At 42.4% G+C, this 21,825-nt stretch overlaps 4 protein-coding genes across 7 annotated transcripts in view; 2 read left to right on the top strand and 2 right to left on the bottom strand.

The window, feature by feature from the left end:
* LOC135497866 (dual oxidase-like) overlaps nt 1-6,693 on the bottom strand; it is a 12,441-nt gene extending 5,748 nt beyond the window's left edge. Inside the window, exons 1-14 of the mRNA XM_064787845.1 lie at nt 6,620-6,693; nt 5,473-5,774; nt 4,924-5,111; nt 4,419-4,638; nt 4,056-4,222; nt 3,732-3,886; nt 3,314-3,492; nt 3,018-3,190; nt 2,552-2,730; nt 2,163-2,416; nt 1,679-1,810; nt 1,206-1,426; nt 825-1,010; nt 260-400 (exon numbers count right to left, since the gene is read on the bottom strand). Of these exons, the coding sequence (XP_064643915.1) occupies nt 260-400; nt 825-1,010; nt 1,206-1,426; nt 1,679-1,810; nt 2,163-2,416; nt 2,552-2,730; nt 3,018-3,190; nt 3,314-3,492; nt 3,732-3,886; nt 4,056-4,222; nt 4,419-4,638; nt 4,924-5,111; nt 5,473-5,755 (2,478 nt within the window). The 5' untranslated portion in view covers nt 5,756-5,774; nt 6,620-6,693. The remainder of the gene's footprint in view (nt 1-259; nt 401-824; nt 1,011-1,205; nt 1,427-1,678; nt 1,811-2,162; nt 2,417-2,551; nt 2,731-3,017; nt 3,191-3,313; nt 3,493-3,731; nt 3,887-4,055; nt 4,223-4,418; nt 4,639-4,923; nt 5,112-5,472; nt 5,775-6,619) is intronic.
* Nucleotides 1-12,780, top strand: part of LOC135497634 (dual oxidase maturation factor 1-like) — a 23,249-nt gene extending 10,469 nt beyond the window's left edge. The window contains exons 1-9 of one of the 3 annotated variants that reach the window (XM_064787457.1): nt 6,942-7,048; nt 7,321-7,517; nt 8,847-8,904; nt 9,232-9,366; nt 9,618-9,674; nt 9,980-10,139; nt 10,598-10,809; nt 11,121-11,284; nt 11,667-12,780. In XM_064787457.1, coding sequence (XP_064643527.1) covers nt 7,329-7,517; nt 8,847-8,904; nt 9,232-9,366; nt 9,618-9,674; nt 9,980-10,139; nt 10,598-10,809; nt 11,121-11,284; nt 11,667-11,813 — 1,122 coding nt within the window. In that variant the 5' untranslated portion in view covers nt 6,942-7,048; nt 7,321-7,328 and the 3' untranslated portion in view covers nt 11,814-12,780. Of the gene's footprint in view, nt 1-6,941; nt 7,049-7,320; nt 7,518-8,532; nt 8,642-8,846; nt 8,905-9,231; nt 9,367-9,617; nt 9,675-9,979; nt 10,140-10,597; nt 10,810-11,120; nt 11,285-11,666 lie in introns of those variants that run through there. The other 2 variants (XM_064787456.1, XM_064787458.1) reach the window with 2 other exon arrangements.
* Nucleotides 12,781-13,864: 1,084 nt separating this feature from the next.
* LOC135497645 (charged multivesicular body protein 5-like) lies at nt 13,865-17,176 on the top strand. Its single transcript, XM_064787474.1, has 6 exons — nt 13,865-13,996; nt 14,507-14,658; nt 14,872-14,965; nt 15,212-15,283; nt 15,586-15,813; nt 16,076-17,176. The coding sequence occupies exons 1-6, from the start codon at nt 13,928-13,930 to the stop codon at nt 16,130-16,132; spliced, it is 672 nt and encodes a 223-aa protein (XP_064643544.1). The 5' UTR covers nt 13,865-13,927; the 3' UTR covers nt 16,133-17,176.
* Nucleotides 17,177-17,830: 654 nt separating this feature from the next.
* On the bottom strand, nt 17,831-21,803 carry LOC135497633 (probable mitochondrial glutathione transporter SLC25A40). 2 transcript variants are annotated; one of them, XM_064787454.1, is made up of 7 exons: nt 21,788-21,803; nt 21,198-21,472; nt 20,488-20,856; nt 20,087-20,367; nt 19,793-19,874; nt 19,506-19,580; nt 17,831-19,246 (listed from the first exon to the last, which is right to left on the bottom strand). In XM_064787454.1, exons 2-7 carry the CDS (start codon nt 21,340-21,342, stop codon nt 19,125-19,127), a joined length of 1,074 nt encoding a protein of 357 aa, XP_064643524.1. In that variant the 5' UTR covers nt 21,343-21,472; nt 21,788-21,803; the 3' UTR covers nt 17,831-19,124. The 2 variants fall into 2 exon arrangements, with proteins under 2 accessions (XP_064643524.1, XP_064643523.1); XM_064787453.1 differs by having other exon boundaries at nt 20,488-20,979.
* Between the last annotated feature and the right edge of the window lie 22 nt (nt 21,804-21,825).

A 21,825-nucleotide genomic window follows, 5' to 3' on the forward strand; every position in this document is an offset into this window, starting at 1 on the left:
TCTTCATTACTTTTAGTGCATAGTCATGATGTCAAGCAAATTGTAAGGTAGGTAGCTCTTGCATCTAGGGGATTCAAACTGACGACCGTAATACATCCATCATCATGTCAACACGTAGCATTGCATGAGGAGCGAATGTATTCTCCATGGAATTGGTTCATTTGAATTGCTTCCGATTAGATTCTTTTAATATGACAACACGTACAAGGAGTCTTCCAAAATTTTGTTCGAGAAAAGTGTAAAGTAACCGACGAAATACCTTCGTAAGTTCACATGCCAAAACTTCTTTAGATATCTTCCCTTCGGCAGCTGTGGGCGGAATCGCAGTTGGTTGAATTGGTTGTTCTCTCTCTCCCCGTGCGGTCGCTGAAACCTTCCGTTCATGTTCAGTCTGGTAAGTCTGCAAGGTACAGTCTCGTTACGGTTAAGTTTAAACACGTTTAAAGCGGAACTGCATGTACCAAATGCCAAGTAGCCAAGCAAGAAGGTTGGAAGCCCCTGAAGAACTGCTTGACATATTACAGATAACTCCGCAGCAACAACGACGTCAATTTACATGGCAAGTTGAGATGGGGAGGCTGTTGTTCCAACTATCTTGGGCCACCGGTATACCATCTCCGACATTCGTGAGGAATATGCAGCGTACCCACGAACACGTAGCAAGGCCTTCACATATATTCAACTAGTTCTACTTAGACTACAAGTGCGCCGCTGGTCCTAGGTCATGTAAGAAAGAGAATGATTTCGTCGACTACAGCGGAACTGCCTAGCGGTGGCATCAAGGGTGAAACTTTCCATCACCATCGCGCTTATCCTGGTCCTACCTGCGCGAAGACAACCCTGAAGAAGGTTTCCAGCAGGTCTTTCCTTTTCTGCTTTGTGACAGCCTTCTTGAGGAGAACATCAACGGTGGTAGAGTTGCACTGTAAGCGTTTCCCGATCTTGTTGATGTGGAGTCCCAACTGGGCGATGAAGGAGTTACGATCTTCTGAGTTGGCCATTTCAATCACCTGAGGAAAGGGGATGAATGTTTTCAGTGGAGAGAAACAATCAAGCTCACTAACTAATATGTCAACATATGAAGATGACATGATAAAAATCAAGATTTTCCAAAACTGAAGGTTTTCCATTCATTTGAGTTCTCCTACTGATCAGTGATGATTGTCAATTTAACACTCAAACCCCCGCACTCAAAACCATCTCACCAAATCGTATCCTTTCTTCACGTGGAAGTTGATCAGATTCTTGAACTGTCTTGTCTTATTCTTCGCGGTGGTAATGATCGCCACATCCCCGAGCTGCAACCTGAGGTCGATTAATCGAAGCGTGGTGTTCCTTTCGTCGAGAACGTGGAGTTCCATTTTCCGTACGTCAAGGCCCAGTTGAACCTGTCGGCAGGGTTCTTCTTTGCCACGCCATTCCGTTACTGAAAAAAGACCGTTTCTCACCATTTACTTTTCGCAAATAGAATTTTGAGATTGATGTGGGCGATTCCCACCAAAATCGATTCCTGAGATGGTTCTTCGTCGGCACTCCACCTGGCGACGCCGCCAAGTCGAATACCCCATAACTCGAAGAAGTAATTCAGCGGTAAGTGCTCGAGTTTGCTAATGGTGCAAGATTTGCCATAGCAACAGCAACCCCTGACCAACGAGGAGGCTTGGCAACTGACACTTACCCTTAAAGTCAGGAAAGACTGCATCAATAATCTCCACCGCCATTGATTTCCTTGGTGGTTGTTTCTTCTTGGTAAACTTCTCATGCTTCTTCATTTTGATCTTGGCGATGATGTAGGCGATCAGGATGCACACTGAGAACAAGGAGACTAATCACCACACTGTATACACTCTTCAGAATAAAGGCTTTTGAGGGTTTGGAAAACCTTGAATGGGTTTTCGGCCAACACATTAAATACGCAACCTTGGAGGTTTTCCAAAAGTTCAAAACCCGCAAAACCTTTTGACAACATTTTGGGTTTGGTCATCGGCCTAATGCCTTGATTTATACACAGCAGTCTATCATTAGCAACCTATTCACATGATGCACTGTGCTGTACTATTCGATTAAGGTAAATTACTTTCATATCACGACAATAATAATGTTATTTTTTATAAGTGATTAGGAGAAAGGAACTGCTCACTAGTTCGGTAAAGTTCACTTACGAAGCGGGAAAACAGCAACGCAAATGAAAGATGTCACGAAGGTAATCTCGCTCCCATCAAAATAATCCACTGCCAATAGAGGGGAACAAGGTTCAAGGTCATCAGAGGTCATCTGTCTTGGTTGCTGGCAAGGCGCATGTGTTGCAAAGAAGACATCTTGTTGTATGGAGGAGGCGGGAACTTTTAGAATCTTCTGTATCACGTCGGACAACGTTGTTGCCTTTATCTTGGCAATCTCGGTTTGGTTGAAAAGGCTGAAATATCGAAGGTAAAGGAAATATTGCCGGAACGTCTCATCAAAGGAAGAAACACTGAATCTAAATGACCGAATGTCAAGAAGTTGTGTGGGTCATTTCCAGCTAGATTTTGACAAATGGGTGCATGCTCACCCATTATTTAGGTTCTCGAACCAGAATCGGTCCGCTTTTCGAAGTCTGATGAACTGTTCCATGACAACTGCCTTGACAAGTGGGCCGGGATTCGAACCGTCAGCTTCAAGCAGCATAGCAGCGAAAACATCCAGATTAGCCATGGTACTGTTGTAAAGCCTGGTCAGATTTTGGAGTAGCTGAATTGAAGAAAGGAAGATAGAAAAAGAAAGCGCTATTCGATCAGCAGTTCTAAACCTCTTCCAACTACTACCCGCAACTGAGTAACAATAAGCACTTGGTATCTCGTCATAACAGTAATTTTGAAACGGTATGAAGAAAACCGCAAACGGATTGTCTCTGCCTGAACCTTTCAGGCAGTCTCCTCCCTAGAGGAAGATGAGTAACGAGGCAACTAACCTGAATTTGGCAGCTTAGCATGGAGGCATGCCAAAACACGAGCGAACGAAGGAAGAGAAATGCCTACCTCAGGTTCCCTGGCAAAGAGTTCTGGGTTGACATCCTTCAGTTTTGTAGGCGTTTGAAGACCAAATGCTGCTGTGGCAGTCTGGTAGTCAGATAGGCCGAAGTCTCTGCCTCGCATTATTTCTATAGCTGTAGCATCGAGGCGGGAGCAGTGGTACAAGCCGTAGAACATCCCTGAAAAGGACGTGACATACCTTTGCGAGATTCAAATTGTTGAGAACGAGAACAAAAAATCGTCCGCATGTTGACGGCGGATATCGCGTTGTCTGAAGCCACATGTCTGGTATACCTGCCTACCTCTAATGTCTTCGACCACATGGTGATCCTCTCTCTCAGCGACTTGTGAGGCGAGCCCCAAAACGATCTTTTCCAAGCCACTTCTCTGCAGAATAGCCTGGGAGTTCCAGTAAGAGTTGCAAAGCCGGATTACGTTGTCTGTCTTGTTGTCGAGAGGCTGGAAGTTGCATTTTTCATCCCTAAAATAAGATACAAGACCAACGGCTAGGATGCTTAGACAAAGACAAGACGAAAAAACCGCCTCCCAACTCGACACGTACTCCCTCGAATCGATATAGGAAGAAGAGGACCTGGAAACGTTAATGACAGAACTTTGGGAGTAGTGTACGGACTAGAGATAGATCATGGGTTACTTCAGTCTTTCTGAAGTTACTTACATTCGCTTTTAAAATTGAATGTTGAAAGTTGATATAACTACCTTAGGTAGATGCCAGGTGGGATTGATGTCTGGTAGAACTGCATGGCCGTGGTAAAGAGGGGTGACAGCGCAGGGTAAACAGAGTTAAAATAACCATCGTAGGGTGGGGCCGTCTCGTTCAGGAAGACCGGAAGCCATTCGTACATGATGATGTTCTGAAATATTGCAAATGGTACCTATAGAATGCAATAAACGACTTTGAGCGTTAGTTTCTCTTCTTTAGCACATGCATTTGTTGATGACAGCCTTGTCTGCGAATGAGGTTGCTGATGACCGCCTCACTTCGAATGAGGCTGCTGATTGCTGATGACAGATTGAACTGACCTGCATTGTAGCAATTGTCCACCTCCTCGCCCGCCGATAGATGGCCTCATCATCCAAGTTTGGATCCTCCATTTTGATGACGTCGGCCATGAGATTGTGCCAACGAAACCAAATGAGAGATATTGACATTAAGGCGGGGTTCTCATGGCTGTATGGATTACCAAACACTGCAAGAAACAAGATTCATTAGTCAATATGAAAAACTGGGTTAAGACAACTCAAGGATAAATGCTTAAAGTGATGCTTTTGTTGTACGCACTTACCTGGAAGCCGCGACACAAAAGGCGTCACCCAATAGAAAGTTTTGTTAGACCTGCTGCATAAATGGAGAAAGAAATATATAATATCCAATAACCCACTTACTCCACTTTTCATAGATGTTTTGTATCTCTCTGTCCTCCTGTTTCGGCAAGCTTTTCAACGGAAGTCCAGCTTTGTTAAGGCCTGGGTAGTGCCCTCTATCGTCAGACGTACTCAACTTGCCATCTGACCTTGACCTTAAGACAGATGACCAGACGCCATGTTTACCGTAGAGGAAACTTCCGTCGATCCAACTTGAGACTCTGTTTAGCTGGGGAAGGAAATGAAACGTTTAGACTTTACTGAACTCTATTAAGTCTTTGTTTGTTCGATTTGTTTTATAATGGGTACCAAATCAACCATGCTTGTCGATTAAAACATTATCAACGCTTTTTCTTCATTCAACGTCCCATGGCCTCGTCGTCCACCCCTTTTTTTACTACACAACGGCTTTCATTGGGTTTGGCCACAGAGCCTTGGCACACTGAAGTCTACAATCACATGACCAATAGCCCGAGTAGCTGGCCAATTTGTGGACGATCGTGGTACCATGTCTGCACTCACTCACCGGAATCCTAGCTCTGTTCGGTTGCTGGCCCGTCTTATGATCAAAGTCGCTTCTAAGATATGGCATAGATTGCCCTCCTTTGCAATCAGGATCCAAATGAGCGTCACACTTTTCTATGGACACCATATTGAGCTCCACTGGACAGGATGGCATGGTAACATCAAATAATTCATGGGCAACAAACTCGCCTAATGAAAAGGAGAAGAAAGGTGTGCGGGAGGTTGACATTGATAATAGCGCAGATGCATGTAGTTGTTGCTGTTTTTACTTCCAAAAACTCGAAAAAGGAGGATCACCAAAGCACGAGGAAATAACGGCAAACAAACTGACGGAAAAAAGGTCTTGGTTACGACTGATTCTATCTTTTGTTGCTCATTGTTTGGGACAAGAGGAAAGGATTTACATCGCGGTTTTACATATGGCCGCCACGGCAGCCATCTTGGATTTTGATTTGGTGGAGTATACGCAACCGAGACGACAGTCTGAAAACGTGTTTTACAAGATGCTGGAAGAGAAGATATGCGACGACACAAATGTATTTACACCTACCAAAAAATACAAACAGAGTCGTTCTGTTCATCCCAGAAGCAATTCCACCCTGGCCTCTAAAAATACCATTCGTTACGTCACGAGGGTTGGGCCGATTGCGCATGCTCATTGCATAAGTTGAATCATCGTATCTTGGAGGGAGTTTCCTGCTCAGATGAGTGTCTGTTGCACCCCATGTGGGGTTTGCGAGGTTGTTGTACCAGCCATCATAACGTTGATAGTCCACACTCCCTCCGTTGACGAGATGACATAACGTCACTAAGAACACGTGCCTGAGAATCATCCTAGCTATGTTCTAGATGCTGAAGGGAAAGTGAAGTCAATAGAAGGCAAGGCATGCCTGGAAATTTGCAAATGCAATTACAAATGTCGATTTCTTTGACGAACGGCGTAGTCCTTCAATGCATCAAGCACAAAGATCATTGTAGTCAATGACCGTTCGATGTAGTTTATCGAGTCAAACTATTCAAGTGTTCGTTTACTTTTAACCAAGGTGTACTCGTTTTTGAAAAAGCAACACACAGGCAAATGTCTACGTGCGTAACATTATTTCGCGTCAAGATGTTCAACCTGGTACGATCATTCATCGCCTCAATAAACATGCCTCAATCTTACTTATTATGCAGACGGTTGAGATGCTATTATTATGAAAGAAAACAAAATCAAATTCTGAAAAATCTCTCTTGTTATAGTCGTGTGATAAACATTCCAGATAATAATAATCTCATCTATTGATATCCTTGACATATTGACACCAGACATACCAATCATGACGACATTAAAATTACTTTCATTGCAATTTGAATAAAAAGTCCCCGCATTCAAAAGCACAAATCATAAACTTTAATACAAGTCGTGTATTTCGAAGAGTTTGATAACAGAATGTATTCATATTTTGTGGCTCCACATAAAACCATCCTGATGTTAATGTTCGCTTCACCAGGGCCGGGAATAGTTTCTAAGTCCAAATATGGAAAATAAGGGAAATTCGTGATTTATGAAGTACGTCGTTTCACACCAAACAGATCAAAACAATCTAAGTCGATGGTACCATTTTACGAATCAAATAAATCGAAAATCTTTATGAATAAAATCGACAAAAAGAAATTAATCAAAATGGGGTTCTAAATACTGGTTTCATACCCACCTCCTAATGATCACGATCGCGAAATGCTTCGATTTCGAATTTTCGTACAATAAAATATCCAACACTCGATTTCGAAATGCTGTTCTTCAATGAGGACCACGTTTTTAAACATCTTCGGCACGTTTGGCAAATGGGTAGGTCAACATAAACTGTGAATAAAACCGAGTGCAGAATTTGATGTTTATGTACATGGATTTTGTTCACCTTGCATCGTAGGATTTGTCACAGTTTAGAGACAGCGAGGAATACATTCACCAGTGTCATCTAAAACCCGCTTATGACACGGGGTGATGTATGTCAATATACACTATAAAGCAAAAAAAACGTACATGTTTGATATTCCCACTCTCTTTTGAACTCCCGAGATATGTGGTAATATTTCCCTTCACTTCATCTGAGAGTCGACCTGGAAGTCATTTGATAAACAAGGTAAGATGTGTCTCAGCCGCTTCGACTCTTATAGTCCAGTGATGTGCGGTTTAATTTTCGTTTATGGTCAGTTACAATTCTGTATATCTGTGTCTCTTCTACTGACATAGAGTACAAATGTACTGATGAACGAAACATGTAGTAATGAGTCGATGGACCTTTGAACTGAATTTTGATAGAAAATGACGTTGAGGTCACGTGTTGGGATGGACGCGTCGACGCATTTAGTTTGATATTGTAAGTAATATGAAAACTGCTTTTGATTATTCAAGGTCCAGCCATGTCCCCTATCAAACCAACCAACATCCCAGGGTGGTTCCAGGCCTTCAGGGATGGAGACTGGAGCGCGTACTATGGTCCGATACGCACCGCAGCCACGGTCGACTTCAGACAAGTTTGTGTTTTGTATTCGTGGAGTTTGATGGGACTCGGGTGCAGTGTGTTGATCATTGGCACGAGGAGAAGTGAGGTAAGCCAAAAGACTTTATCGGGTATCAGTACATCGCAGAACGACACTATACATACACGTAAGCACTGACAATGCACCCTAGAATGTTATAGTCATCTTGTCTCTAATTGTCTTACCTAATGTCTTATAGTCTCAGTTTTATATATTATTGTTTGATGCATTGAATTGAATTGAATTGAATTTTTTTTTTTTTTTTAAATCAAATGTAAAGCGCCTTGAAGTGTTTTACAAAAGGCGCTATATAAATTGTTTTGATAATAATAATAATTAATGATAATAATAAAAAAATGAAAGTCACATTGTACTTTAATTCAACTTACGTCTTTCTGTGGTTGTCCCTGATTGGTTGACTGTGCAACTATAATACCTTGCCTGTGGTTTTAGAGCCAGAAACCGAGATTAATCCAACTCCGAAATCGAACCGGAGATATCTTAAAGCGCCTCCATTGGTCATGTTATCGGAAGGTCTATCAGACAAATAAAATAGGTTACAACGCAGCGCTGCTCTACATCCGTGAACGCAGTAATTATTTAAGTTATGAGGATCTGTAAAATACCAAGGCTGATAAAAGGGTAACTTAGTCTATGGTTCATGTCGTCGAATGCTACATATAGTTGAGTCTCGCTTGTTGATATTTTTTCAGTGATATACATGTAGTTTCATGACGCTTATTTGGCAGCGTGGTAAATATTCCTGTTAGCTAAATCTCAGGTCGTATATATACATTGTATAAGCTAAATAAGTTAATGAAGGTTTCTTTTACAAAATGGTCTTTGAGCGTGGCGGATTTCTCTTCATTGTTCAATAACACAGTACCCGCGTGACAAGAAGTTTAGCAAATTTGAAAGAAAATGCCAATTTTCAAACTTAACAGAAGATTGCATATAAATTATATCAAAATCAGGTCAGCTATCACGCGTGTATTTATATATAAATTTGGTCTGAAAAACATACTGCAAGAATGAGTCTTAATAAAGATTCTTTGGAATTTAACAACAACCGTTCTCCGAGACCCCGGCTTCACCGTAGCCCAGGTTCGAAAAGAGACAAGTCTGGAATTTTACCTTCACTATTTCCCCGATGATGATCCCCAAGCCCTGCTGAACGTCCTGGCCATATCATGGTGAGACATTTCGTAGCATTCAATATTGTAATCATTGCGTTCTGATGTCTGAATAGACGTCTTTAAAAGCATGTGCCTGAACCTTCCTTACAGGTGGTGAAAATGAATTCATACAGGAGATGTTTTCTGTTTTAACCATCTGAACCGTAAAACTGTGAATGCAGACCCTGCGTCATTCGATATCATGTTCTACTCTAACTTTCAGAGGTTCTCCACCCTCCTTCGGATGTCCATGGCCTTGCACGTGGGATTTGCAGTGTTGTGTAAGTATCCATATTAGGGTTGTCTTCCTGAACACAGGCTAACACCCGGCGAACGTGTGAGAGGGAAAATGATACGATTGACTCTGGTTTTTCGAGGATGTTTACACGAGATCAAACCGATTTGGGACCGATCTGGATCGATCGAATTGATCTGTCGTGCACTAAAAAATAAACGCACACGAATGATCTGGTCTGGTCTGACCAGGGCGGAGAGACTACCAAGAATACCTGACGCGATTTCTTCCAGATGTGTGTGGAAGCTTGGCGTTGTAACTCTGTACCATTTTTACAATAGATTTGCTGATGATGCTTTGTTTCCTTCTTTAGTGTCGATGATTAGTTCCGATTGGTTGGTAGCTCGTGGTCACGTGACGTCATGGTACGGATTGACAAACGATCAGAAGATCGACGCAGACGTCAGCATCCACGTCGGTTTGGACCATGTCAACATCAGTCTTATAGGTAAGTGTGCTCACTGTTGCGGAGTCTTTGTTAAAAAGATCCATGCATATCTGTATCTTGATACTCCCAAAAGAGGAGAAAACGTATACTTGTGCGAGTCAAATTAGTAACTGTCGAGTAAATGATGACCAAAATCACGAGCGATTCATCTCAGTACATTCATTGTCTCCTCGTGCTCGTAGTTAGAATCATTCAAGGTTGACGTACCTGGCGCACATTTCCGCAGTTACCCTCTCTAAATTATTTTGCAGGGAAATTGAACTCGAGTGGAGATGTCTACTATAATGAGAGAATATCGTGGTGGGGAGGTATGGTAAAAAATAGTACAAATGTAACATGTATCTGTACAATGTATGCCCTGCCCCACTTTCCCAAGAATAACATGTTGTACAATCATATCGTTTAGAGACATTCCCATATCGTTGGTCACAATGTTATCAGGTGACAATATAATTTTCAACTTCGTGCTTCCGCCTTCGTGTTCGTAGGCTACATGTCCTTCACTCAGGCAGCATTTTCATACCTCCGATCGTTCTGGCCAAACAGAAGCACTCAGTCCGCTTATCGGTGCAGTTGCAGTTGGTGCATGTATGCTTTGACGTCTGCTTTGCAGTTCACCAAGCAGAGAAAGAATATGATGCTGCCCTGTCTAAAGGCCTGCCCATCCCACTGATGGACATGGAGGAGACGTTTGGTATTGGGTTCGATCAGTTTGACATCAACAAATCAATTGATCTAAGAACAGCCGGATATTACACCTACATACTGCTGTGGTAAGTGTAAAAGCACCAAGGGCATGACTGCATTATTAACACATGGTTCTTATGATAGTCGACAACACTGTCTATCATTATCAAACGATAAATTTTGTTTCCTGAAGAATAAGTCCATCGAACAGAGACCCAAGATGGATTTGGTATATTCTGGTAAAGTGTCCCTGTCCAGCGACCATCGGGAGAGAAACAGATACTGAGCGAACCTGTATGAAGCATAACAACAGCCTTGGACCCGGTTGCTCAATCCAAGTTCAACTGCTACTGCTGTAAATGAAATTTACTGAGAGGAAACGCTAGTTGAGCTAACGTTGGCGTTTAACGCCGAGTGAACATTACTGGGCCCTTGAAGACAGCATAATTCTCTCATCAAAGCTTGAGCGACGTTCAAGCATGCGAGTGTAGGAAGAAGAACTTGAAGGTGAGGGCTTGATGTGATATTTTCTCCCTATTTTCAGCACTGGTCTCTCATTTTGGTTCGTCACAAATGTGCTTGTCTATCTTGTCATCACCGAGGCGGCCCTGTTGTTTATCTTGACCGGTTTTGTCCTCCTATTGGCCAATCTTGTGTACTACTTCGGGCAACCTCGCGAACCTGTCGTCATCCATGTGGAGGGAACGAAACTGGAGCTAACCTTTGGATGGTGTTTCTTCGTCAACCTCGTAGCAGGTACAATATGTTTTCTTCAGTCAGGCCAAGTCTCCCTGTCGCTGTGGCCAGTCAGAAGCTCACTATCCTGTTTCATTGGTACAGAATGAATCTATCCAATCCAATTAATCAGCACCACATTTCCCGAGGGCATTCCTTGGTTCCAGGTATTCCTGGAAGTATCAAGCATCCCTCTCCCCGTGGCTATCTTCCTGCATCAAAATCACAATTTGGATGGCTCGCAAGTACGAACATTTGTTGCCGATAAAACAGATTGAATTGATTAAAATGCTAATCTGTGAACCGCTTTTTTTCTCATTCACTCGCTTTAGGTGGACTGACATTTCTTGCTGGCATCGTTCTCTGCATAGCGGGACGACTTGCGCCTGCCCGAGTGGCCATGTTTTTTGACATCACCAATGACAACGTGATGATGGAACTCAAAGCGAGCAAGGGCGGTAAAGAAGAACATTATCAAACGTACCAAGAACCCGAGGTAATTTATAACGCCGATGATATTGGCGTATCCGGAATCCTAAAGTGGGGCAGCATCACCCAGAGAAGGCGCGATCTTGGAGAAAGGGGATCGAAGGGTCAGGTCATGAAACCCCAGAAAAAAAGAAAATTGTCGAAAAAGTTCGAATATCTGAATCTCTCAGTCTCACTGTTCACCACTTTCAGCAGGCAAACTATTCCACTCATTTTATTCTTGGTTCAGTTCTAATGAATGGGTGCAGGTGAAACAGAATCTTCTTGGGTAGGCTCACGTGACTATGTTGAATTCTCACAGTTGGATTCTGCCCTATTCCTCGATTTCAATGATTGATTGGTTGATGGACGTCAAACACGCGTGGTTTACATTCAAAATTCATTTTCAGCCTTGTGGCCTGGCGAACGCGACGTTTATTGATGACGACGAAGATGATGGTGGCGACGATGAAACAGCTGTTGACGCTGTAGAATCTGCAGATGCGACACGGAGGGTCCGTATTGAGCTTGACCCGTTCAGGAAGATCAGTTATTAGAGTCGAGAGGATGATGTCGTGTCCAGATGAGTCAGAAGCAAGTGGAGATAAGACGATCTTTACGAACAAATATATTATTTATTGATTCTCAAGAGCTTGAAGGTAACAACGAGAGAGAGCAATTCCGGAAGGGCCGTGGTGGGCCTTGAAGACACTATAACAGCGCAGAGGAGAATTCCACGGACCCGCTATTCCTTCATCACCACTTCTGGCGAGCTTCGACTTTGTTTTCGCCAATTGTTCAGGATTTCGATGGACTTCAACTTCAAAAATATGCCAGCTCAAGTGGTATTAGTAAAGGTTGATCGCCACTGCAGGGTGTACCAGGGCAAAATATAGGCTATCTTTGGCAAGAATTGGTGTCATTGAGGATGAAGCCCATTTTATCTTTCATTGCGATAAACACGGAATCATCTGACATTATACGGGTCATTTTCCCTGATTTTCAACATTCTGGACTTTTCATGTATATGCGGTATATGTATATACACTGTACTAGCATTGTACCCGTACGGGCAGGTTCAAATGGGCTATACCTTGAACAAACTCGCACAGTGCCGAAATTAAAATTCAATTTCAGAGAAGGAACGAAATCAGCGCCTCTAGTGTCAAGATGATATCTTGAATAGATTGAATTGCAATGAAATTTTAATGTCGGCCTCCAAATGGATCGAACCAATTTCACTAAAATGCGTGCTCCTCCTACATGTAGCAAGGTCTCGGGCAAGGCACTCGACAGGCAAGCTATAAGTTCAGCACCGTGAGCAGATCCTTGATAAGGCCATGCCAAGTTGAGAGTGCCTCTTCAGATACATCAAGTATTGAAAGCTGTGGTGAGCACATAAACTGACCATGGTAAGCCTATTTGAAAATCCCTTCATAATCAAGGGCTAGCACTGGCTAACACAGCAACCATAGACAATAGACCACCAATTTGACCCCAGATCCTTACTGCGGGAAAACCCAAGTCAAGCAACCAAAAGTACCAAAAATACATTTTTGTTTACATTTGAACTGGACACATACGTTTGTTTACAATTTCTTTCCCCGCGAAATCTCGAAGATCAGGTGACCTGAAATCGTGGATTGAAAATAACATTAACCTTGGTTCAGCAGGTCAACAGGTACAGGCTGTTCCAATCATTCCCCTACAGCCAGCTGCTCAACCAGTAATGTTTGTCACCCCACAGGGAGTGAAGGTAGTTGATTAAGCCCCTGCATAACAGCAATGACTTGGCTTCTGTGAGTGGTGAGGAGAATTGAGAGTGTCCGATTAAAAATCCCTCAATGACTGTCATGATACTCTAATCACAGTTGCAATGTGTTGTATTGAGGTGTGCGAATTGCTAAATAAGTCCACAGTATGCCGAGTTTTACATGAGGCTGGATTCACTCGAAAATGTGGTTAACCTTTGACGTGTTTGACTCATCCTGACATAACCAGTGATTTTCAATAAACTCCGCCTCCCGATATTTCAAACGAGTTATACGAGGTAGGAGTATCAAAAACATGTATCTCAGGATGGCCTTAGCGACTCGGGGAGGTGTTGTTGCTGCTGTTTCGGCCAGGGTCGCAAAGGTCCTAAAAGGACTTGGTAGATACAGGTATCGCATCGCTGGACAGGGACCAAAGACCATAATCACTCAAATAATAGACGGCCCTTGGTCGGTTCCATAGTACCATGGGCCTACTGAGTGTGAACGACAGCCGCGACGACTAACGGCCAACCCTTAAACCAACTACTGCTTTTTGCGTTATTCCAATGTTAGTGCCCTCACAGGCGACCGTCAACATTCTAAGTATGTCTATGGTGTAAAGTGTCTCGTCAAAAAATAATGATATTCTGAAATGTTTGCCTATTCTGTTCATTTTAGGTTTGTACGGATATCATAATTGATCTAATATCCATGTTTTGCAGACCAATTAAACAATGGCACAAAATGACACAAAATGACACAACCACCGTCTTCGCAAGACGTTTAGTTGAACACAAAAACATGTGGTGGCAGCACCGAGGTGCTTAATGCTGGGCACGAGGTTGGCAGACAAAGGTGAAGGTCGAAATATCGGGAAGTGCGAAATTTTGTCAACATTCGTCCGATTTTCTCTCAAAATGAACCGATTGTTTGGTACGTCAAAGGCTAAGAAGCCTCCACCGAATCTTTCGGATAGTATCAACAATGTAAGCATAATATATTGGTTGAAAAAGGTTTTTAGTGGCTGCGAAAATAATATTAGTTAGTGATTTTTCAATAGGCCTATAAAAATAGCAGTTTCGCTGTGTAGTTTTAGTGTTCGGTTTGTGTCAAATTCATGTGACAGTGAGTCATCATGGCGTTGAAATGCTTGACCACACTGTGAATAGGCCTAACTTTGCAGCTAATGGTTTGAATTACGATTGCGAAGTTAGGCTCTCGCTCTCGATACTCATGGGAAACCGTCCCGTAGGTAAACATGAAACATTAAAAAATGAAATGAACACGGTGGCGGTGGCGGTGAATGATTGTTGTGATGATAAAAAAAGGCCGGTCAGCGACTGAGTCAGAAGCCAGAAGCCATCAGTGATGACTCATGACTGTGGAGTCGGAGATGAACTGATGACAGTGGGAGTCTGACTCTTGAGTCCCCCCCCCCCCCCCATGATATGCCGGACTTTCAGGTCTCATTACTAGAATTTTCTAACATGTTTCAGGTTGATAGTCGAGCGGATTCTGTAGATAAGAAGATTGCTCGTCTTGATGCTGAGCTGAAGAAATATAAAGATCAGATGAAGAAAATGAGAGACGGACCTTCAAAGAACATGGTCAAGCAACGTGCACTGAGAGTTTTGAAACAGAAAAAAACGTAAGTCTGAAAGTTTCTTCATCACAGGATTACAGGCCTGCATAGTGTGTGCTTCAAAAGATCATGTGTAAGTGGCAGATATTTCAGACAGTGCTGATTAAAAGTATGTATTTTTACCCCAACCATTACTCTACTGATCCACTCGGACCACTAGCTAAAGAAGAAGATATGATTATGAGAAGGTATCATCATGATGTTGTTTTCTCATCACAGATATGAATCACAGATGGAAAATTTACGGAATCAATCCTTCAACATGGAACAGCAAAATTTTGCCATCCAGACAGTCAAAGACACAAAAACTACTGTAAGTTCTCAATTATGACTTCAGGTGTTGGTAAGATCCTGTGACTGAGAGGTATCCTTGAGTGAGTTTTATGTACACAGAAGTACTGAAGTTATCTGTGCCTGAATGCCTTGTAGCGGTATGCTGGGGCAGGCTAGATATCAGTATACATGCAGTTTCCGTCAGTGAAATGGGGCATCAATTCATAAATGCACAAAGGACTTCTCTGTCAGCCAACTGATGGTCTTGTTCTGACTTCGTTTTCAGGTTGACGCCATGAAATTAGGAGTAAAAGAATTCAAGAAGGAGTTTAAAAAGGTCAACATAGATCAAGTTGAGGTATGTATAAGACAACAGTTTAAACCCCTCTGGGGTGACCAAAGCAGTCCTACCTATAGTTGAGGTATGTATAAGACAACAGTTTAAACCCCTCTGGGGTGACCAAAGCAGTCCTACCTATAGAAGATCCAAAGCACACACATACCATGAATACCAAATTTCAGCAAATTTGCATGCATAACTACCCTACAGCATTCTCCCTGAACCACCAGTAAATAAAGTAACATGAACAGCATCAGAATTACACTCTGATTCTGAGTGGATAGAAATTGAAACTTATTGCCGGATGTCATTTTTTCCAGAACTTACAAGACGACATGGAGGACATGTTAGATCAGACAAATGACATCCAAGAAGCTCTGGGGCGACAGTACGGCTGTCCTGATGACCTTGATGAAGATGACCTTGAGGCGGAGCTTGATGCGCTTGGAGATGAGCTTGCGCTGGACGAAGATTCAAATTATCTTGACGAGGCGATTGGTGCACCATCAATACCATCGAAAGAACCAGGAGCAGACAGTGTAGCAGCGGTAAGGGGCGAATTTATTCACTTTTTGAATAAAAATGTAGGGTTTTTCCTTCGAGAGCAAGGGAAGTTGAGTAGGGCCTTACCATGTCACTACTTAGTTGTTTGGCCTTACAATGGCTATACTGAATGTTTATTTTTTAGATAAACCCCACCCCAATTGTTTAAGTGCTTCCAACTTCATGACAAATGCATCTGGGTAGCTTTTGCATCCCTCATTTGTGTTTTAAAAGCCCTCATATTATTTCTCTCTGATTGCTTTTCAGGATGGTGTTAAAATGGACGAGTTTGGTCTGCCAGAAATTCCACAAAAAGCACAGTAGCAGATTCTTTAGTTCAAACTCAAAGGACAAAAGACATTGTGTTCAAATTGGCTTCTGAGTAGGCCAGGACTGAAGGAGTCTATACAGGCAAAAGTTCCCATCAATCCTTCATAGAATCTATGACAAAGATTTACCATCAAAGATTCTACCATGGGCCTATCAATGATTCGATGATGGTAAGTTTTGCCTGTGTAGGCCTCCAGATTGTTAGGGCTAATCTTCAAGACTATGATGAATATCGGAATGGAGTTTCATATCAAATAATATGATTGCCAGAATTTCTGTGGATGTCCACATTTCATTGGTTGGTTGTGACTGAGATAGCAAAAGTCAACGAGTAGAGATCCTTTCAGGGTGTCAGTCATGTTCCTCCAGCATCGATGAAAATGGTATGCCTGATGTTATAATTTGTAACAAGTGCTTCTGGGTGTTCAATGAGCCAATGAGTAATTCAGAGAGAGCTATCAGGATGATCAGTACGTATTTCATCTGGAATGATTCTCAGGAATATCTTAGAATATCCTTGAATATGTCTTAGTTAGCTGCAAGATTGTGACAATGTAAATAAAGTAATTCTGGAACTCCTCTTGTAAGTTGTGCATTATCATTTTGGTATTCTATGTAAATACGATAAGTGTCTAATACACGTAGTGCTATCATAATCTTTTCTTTGTCATCTGTGTCATATACATGTACGCAGTTGTTTGTGCTACATTCTATCCTCATCCTTTCTTTATACCATGTAAATAGTCCTGACATTTATGTGGCAGTGTGTCAGTTATGAGCCACCTGACATCGTCGCCTCGTGCCAGCATCTTAAAGGGAGACTAAAGGCAAAAGCTAGTGAGTCCAAGCTGACATCGTCAGGTGGCTAATCCGCACAGTTGGTGTCCTGGGTCCTGTTTGACTCCTCCTACTGGGTACATGTAAATTATGTTCCTGGTTCAAGCATACATGTAGTCTAAGCTTTGTCAGTACGTACATTCACTATTACTTGTTCATACATGTAGAATATTTATCATAAATACAATGACCTAAATTGTATTCAGTCTTTTCTTCTACTTAATCGGATTTGTCTGTTGGACAGAATAGGGAAGCCTCACTTCAAGCTAAGCGACGCTTAGCTTTAGCTTACCAGACACTCCACTTCGATGATGAGACTGACAGATTGGCATCTTCTCTCATTATATAGTCTGTCCCACGGCTCCCTTTCAGTAGCGATCATCCTCGGCCTTCGAAAGAATGCAGCACCCGACTGGGTTGAATAACTTCACACACGACTATGACTATGGTATGGTTAACAAGAATACTTCTGTCTTCAGATCAAGACATAGTCACAACCAAGAAGGCTCACAATCCTGCATTCAAAGAGTACATATCCGTCTATTCCTTTGGCCTAAGGACATCAGTAAACCCAATTGCATTAGCAATGTTTGGTGCATTGATCAAGGACTCTGATATAGAGTGACAGCACAGTCCTACAGAGAGCCGTCTTCCAATTGTGTTGGATGGGCCTGGGGATCGAACCATCACATCTATTCCTGCACTGTCCACTTAGTCAAAAACCCAGTTGAGGATTAGTTGTATTGAACTGAACCACATGCAGTCTGATTATATCCTGATCCAAAATGTACATGCAATATTGGAAGTGTTGCATGAATGAGGGGAATATTGAAACAAACGAAATGACAATTCAAGTAAAATATCATCATACTTTATTTCATTAGCGTACTAGTAATCAACATACTGATTTAATCCACACTTCCACAAGAATATTAACAAACTACCGCAAAAGAAAGAAGAAAAATTCACCGAAGGATGGATGGAGACTTGACAGAGATACAGACACATGATTGGTTCAATTGACAAACATATTAAACTTGGTCTTGACCTGGAACCTGAACTTGGAAAACTGGCGGTTACGCTGTATGCAAGTATCTGGTTCATGTGGGTCTGATGAAGGCACATTGTACAGTACACTGGAAGTGTTCACTAGTTTTACCCACACCACCTTTCAAGAATTCTTCCTCTTCCTTTACTGGCTTAACTTACGTGTGTACATTCAAATACTTGTAATCTCCTTTATACACAAAACCATAACCAGCATTCTCATGAGCTTTGTCCTGCTATCCCGATGTCAACACAACACAAGAAATCCTGCTTGAATCAGTCTTTCATCACATGATTGAAGTCCAATTGTCTAACTGTCTAAAGCCCGTTACACACGAGGGACTTCTCACCAACTTAGTTGGTTTTAAAATTAAGAACAGGTGCACAGGTGACTGGAAGTTGAGAGTCGTTCACCCACTCACACGAAAGACATAATCCCAGCAACATTTAGGTCCTGCACTATATTTAGGCCAAAACCTTGATCAAGGCTGAGTGCAAATATCTATTATTTCTGGCGGGGAAATCTTAGATCTAGAAACATGGCTGCCAATGATTTTGTTGTGTACAATGAGAGGAAGAAAAAGAAAATTTTATCTATTATTATTGTAAAAAGCATCAGTGAAAAGAGGAAAAGGAGAAATCGATGGGATAATAGGAGGTTTTGGGCAAAATCTTGGATTATGAGAAGGTACAGCCTTGGCGCCTATAAAGATAAAGAGTCAAAATACGGCCCAACTATGTTGTTGACTGAATCACACGGGAAATTTCTCCCCCACACTCCTTAAATAAACAAAACAATCCTTATATAAACAAAAGATGTCGTCGAGAAATAGAACAAGTCGGTAGTGCAGCCAGCAACTCCAACCAATCGGGCAAAGTATCAGTTACCTGGTCTGGATTCCTGTTATGAATTAAAATTCCAACTAAGTTGGTGAGAAGTCCCTCGTGTGTAACGGGCTTTAGAATGCGACTGTTGGAGTAACACCCCGCCCTACACTGCTTCAAAGTTCCCAAGGAACCACAAGCAGTGTCCCTTCAAGTCCTGACATCTCGACACTAATATGGATGTCACAAATGCAGACTTTATCACGAATATAACGTCTTACTCGTTTGACAATGCCAGCGTGCTACTGTTTCGAGCCCGGAAGAAAGACTTGCCGTATTCGTATGTGCTGATCATGATTGCACATGCTGGCGTGACCTTGATCAACCTCGGTACCAAACCTGTTGGTTAGAAAACATCATAATTAGGAGGGAGGTCTCCCAGCTGTCGTTTCAAGAAGACTTCAACAATTTATTCCAATCCTTCTTTGCAAATGGGGCTAAACAGGGAAAGACCACTGGATAGATTTTTATGTGTGTTGGTTACAACAGACCATCAAAACTGCACGGTTCTAGTGAGTGCATCTGTATGCAACCATGCTTACATGAATACTCCAGGCAGCTGTCAAATGTTGTTGACTAGTTAGTATCTACCACTTACCAGAAAATAATCCAGTTGGACCTTGACTTCTATAGATATTTCTCATCATGAGCCATGTTGACCTGGTGGTTTTCTCTGCAGAAAGAATGAATGGAATGACTTGATAATGACAACAATGTAACGCAAGAAGAGAATTTTCCAAGTCGAAATGCTAAGTTGACAGACCTGGTGAAGTGCAGAGCAGTGGTTGTCGGAATGGTGAGGGATCTCCACACAATGTCACACGCTGTCGATATCACTTCATCCTCCAAAAACTCAAAATCCACGAGTGATTCTATTAAACTTACTGTCAGTCAGAGATGCCTCGCCAAGTTCAATCTGGCGATGAGTTTTAACAACATCGAATGGTAGAGTAAGAATAGCAGCAATCTGCAAAAAGAACGGAGGAATGACGTAGCTGAAGTTTGAAATGAAAATGAAATGGAAGATTTTTGCAGAAACCAAATAGCACACACAGCCCAACACTTAGCCATTTCTGTTGAGACTACCAGTTAAGTAACTTGCATAGTACATGTACGTGATTCGTACACATAACTACTCACTAGTAGAGCTTCCTCGGAAATTAAAAGAAATTGACATACCGTTCCAGAAGTAGCACCAGCCATGAAGTTCTGCGTGAATGTCAATTCTCTTTTTTCATTTTCGGCCGAGTAGGATTTCATGGCCTCAAATCCTAACCAGTAGATTGCTGAGAAGGGGACGTCTCTTAGAATGGTCGGCCCGAGACCGGACCAGAGAGATCGGATACCACCATGCGATACGGCATCTCGCACAGCCACGCCAATATCACTGTAACTCAGCTGAGTCGACTGCATCTTGGTTCGTATTAGTTCAATTGGACTGATCACAGATGCTGCAAAAACTGAAAAAGAGGACAACATCATGAGGTACAAAGCTATAAAACTTTTTGAACAATGTGCTAATAACTTGAAGCAAAGGATAATAACCTCCCCAACTGGTGAACTTAGATCTCTCAACTTACCTCTTGCCACACTACCAGCAATGGCAGGAATCCATAACTTTTCACGCTGACCTTCTCGGAATCCCATGGTATATTTGATTTGATCGTACGATGTGAAATAGATAACAGTTGCTGGTACAGCCATTACTAGTGTAGGGGGTAGTCCACTCCATAGCGACCCGATACCCTCCGCACGTGTGATTTTAATAAACGCATCCAGGGTCCCATTGAAACGCCCTGGCATTTTATACCACGGTTGCTTGATAGTCCGACCGTTCACGCATATACAGATATGGTCCATGAGGCCATTGCAATAGAGGAAGCACTGTCCACGCTGCAATGGTTTGTGTTGAGCCTGGAGTCTGATCTTGACGACATCAAGAGGTGTGACTGGAACAGAAGCAAGGCGGTTTCTTAGGAGTCGGCTAGTGCAATAACTATCGGGTCGTCCCATCGATGGCGACACCTTTTGCTGGGACTGAAGGCGGATTTTCACAACGTCTAAGGGAGTGACTGAAACGATACCAAAGTTCTTTTAAACCAGTTTGTTTGTCAAGACAACATAAATCACATTTCCAATTCCTGCCGTCAAACCTTTTTGATGGTACACTTAAAGTATGATCAGTCTAACTCTTGCACAATGCATGTAGCTGTCACTGTAACCAGATACACCAAGGGCGCCACTGCATTCAGCAGACAACGCAGCCTGACAGGCTTCCGATGATACATACCAAATAAGGAGACTAGCAGCGCCCCAGAGCATGATGCAATCATCTGTTGTAGTGGTCGGATTTTCCTGCAGTCTCCGAGTTCGGTTGAATCAGGCGTCTTCGGTATGTCCGGTACCGTCCCTACTCTGTCCATGTTTGTCGGCATGCAAGATGTCACAACCTATGACGAATTCGCTTGACTATGACGATTTGTCAATCATCATTTATGTACGACTTTGGTCCGCGGATCAGCGGCATTGCCAGTTAAGACTCCCGACGCTCCCTCCTACAGTGTCCTAGAAATGAAAATAACTTAGGAGATTAGTCCAACTGGCAAGGTCTCTGTACCTACATGTAATAAAGAGTTGATAGGGAACGTTTTGCCGCAGGGACATTCGTAAGTGTCACACCACTGGGCATGCACTGGAGTTGCCAGTTGGTGAACATTTTAGGTGTCAAGTTTGATGCGATAACAACAGAACCAACAAGAAACATAGCCAAGGTATGTTAGGCTAGGATGTGGGGATGAAGTTGTTGGTTTTAGTTTACTGTAATTTGATTCATAAGGCTGCAAAAAGTGTTAAACTGCGAAGAAATCGAGGTTCACCTACTGCAAAACGTGTAGCCTGTGTATTTTATGCAATCAAAT

The sequence above is a fragment of the Lineus longissimus genome, chromosome 13 (genome assembly GCF_910592395.1).
Source record: "Lineus longissimus chromosome 13, tnLinLong1.2, whole genome shotgun sequence".
Classification (NCBI taxonomy): Eukaryota; Metazoa; Nemertea; class Pilidiophora; order Heteronemertea; family Lineidae; genus Lineus; species Lineus longissimus.

Excerpts from the sequence above, each read along its gene's own strand:
- LOC135497645 (XM_064787474.1), top strand. The coding sequence starts at position 13,928 with ATGAACCGATTGTTTGGTACGTCAAAGGCTAAGAAGCCTCCACCGAAT. Across the intron at positions 13,997-14,506 it reads TTTCGGATAGTATCAACAAT|GTTGATAGTCGAGCGGATTC; the intron begins GTAAGCATAATA and ends AACATGTTTCAG. Across the intron at positions 15,284-15,585 it reads TCAACATAGATCAAGTTGAG|AACTTACAAGACGACATGGA; the intron begins GTATGTATAAGA and ends CATTTTTTCCAG.
- LOC135497633 (XM_064787453.1), bottom strand. The coding sequence starts at position 21,342 with ATGCCGACAAACATGGACAGAGTAGGGACGGTACCGGACATACCGAAG. Across the intron at positions 19,581-19,792 it reads CGAGGCATCTCTGACTGACA|AGAAAACCACCAGGTCAACA; the intron begins GTAAGTTTAATA and ends TTCTTTCTGCAG. Across the intron at positions 19,247-19,505 it reads TCCAACTGGATTATTTTCTG|GTTTGGTACCGAGGTTGATC; the intron begins GTAAGTGGTAGA and ends TCTAACCAACAG.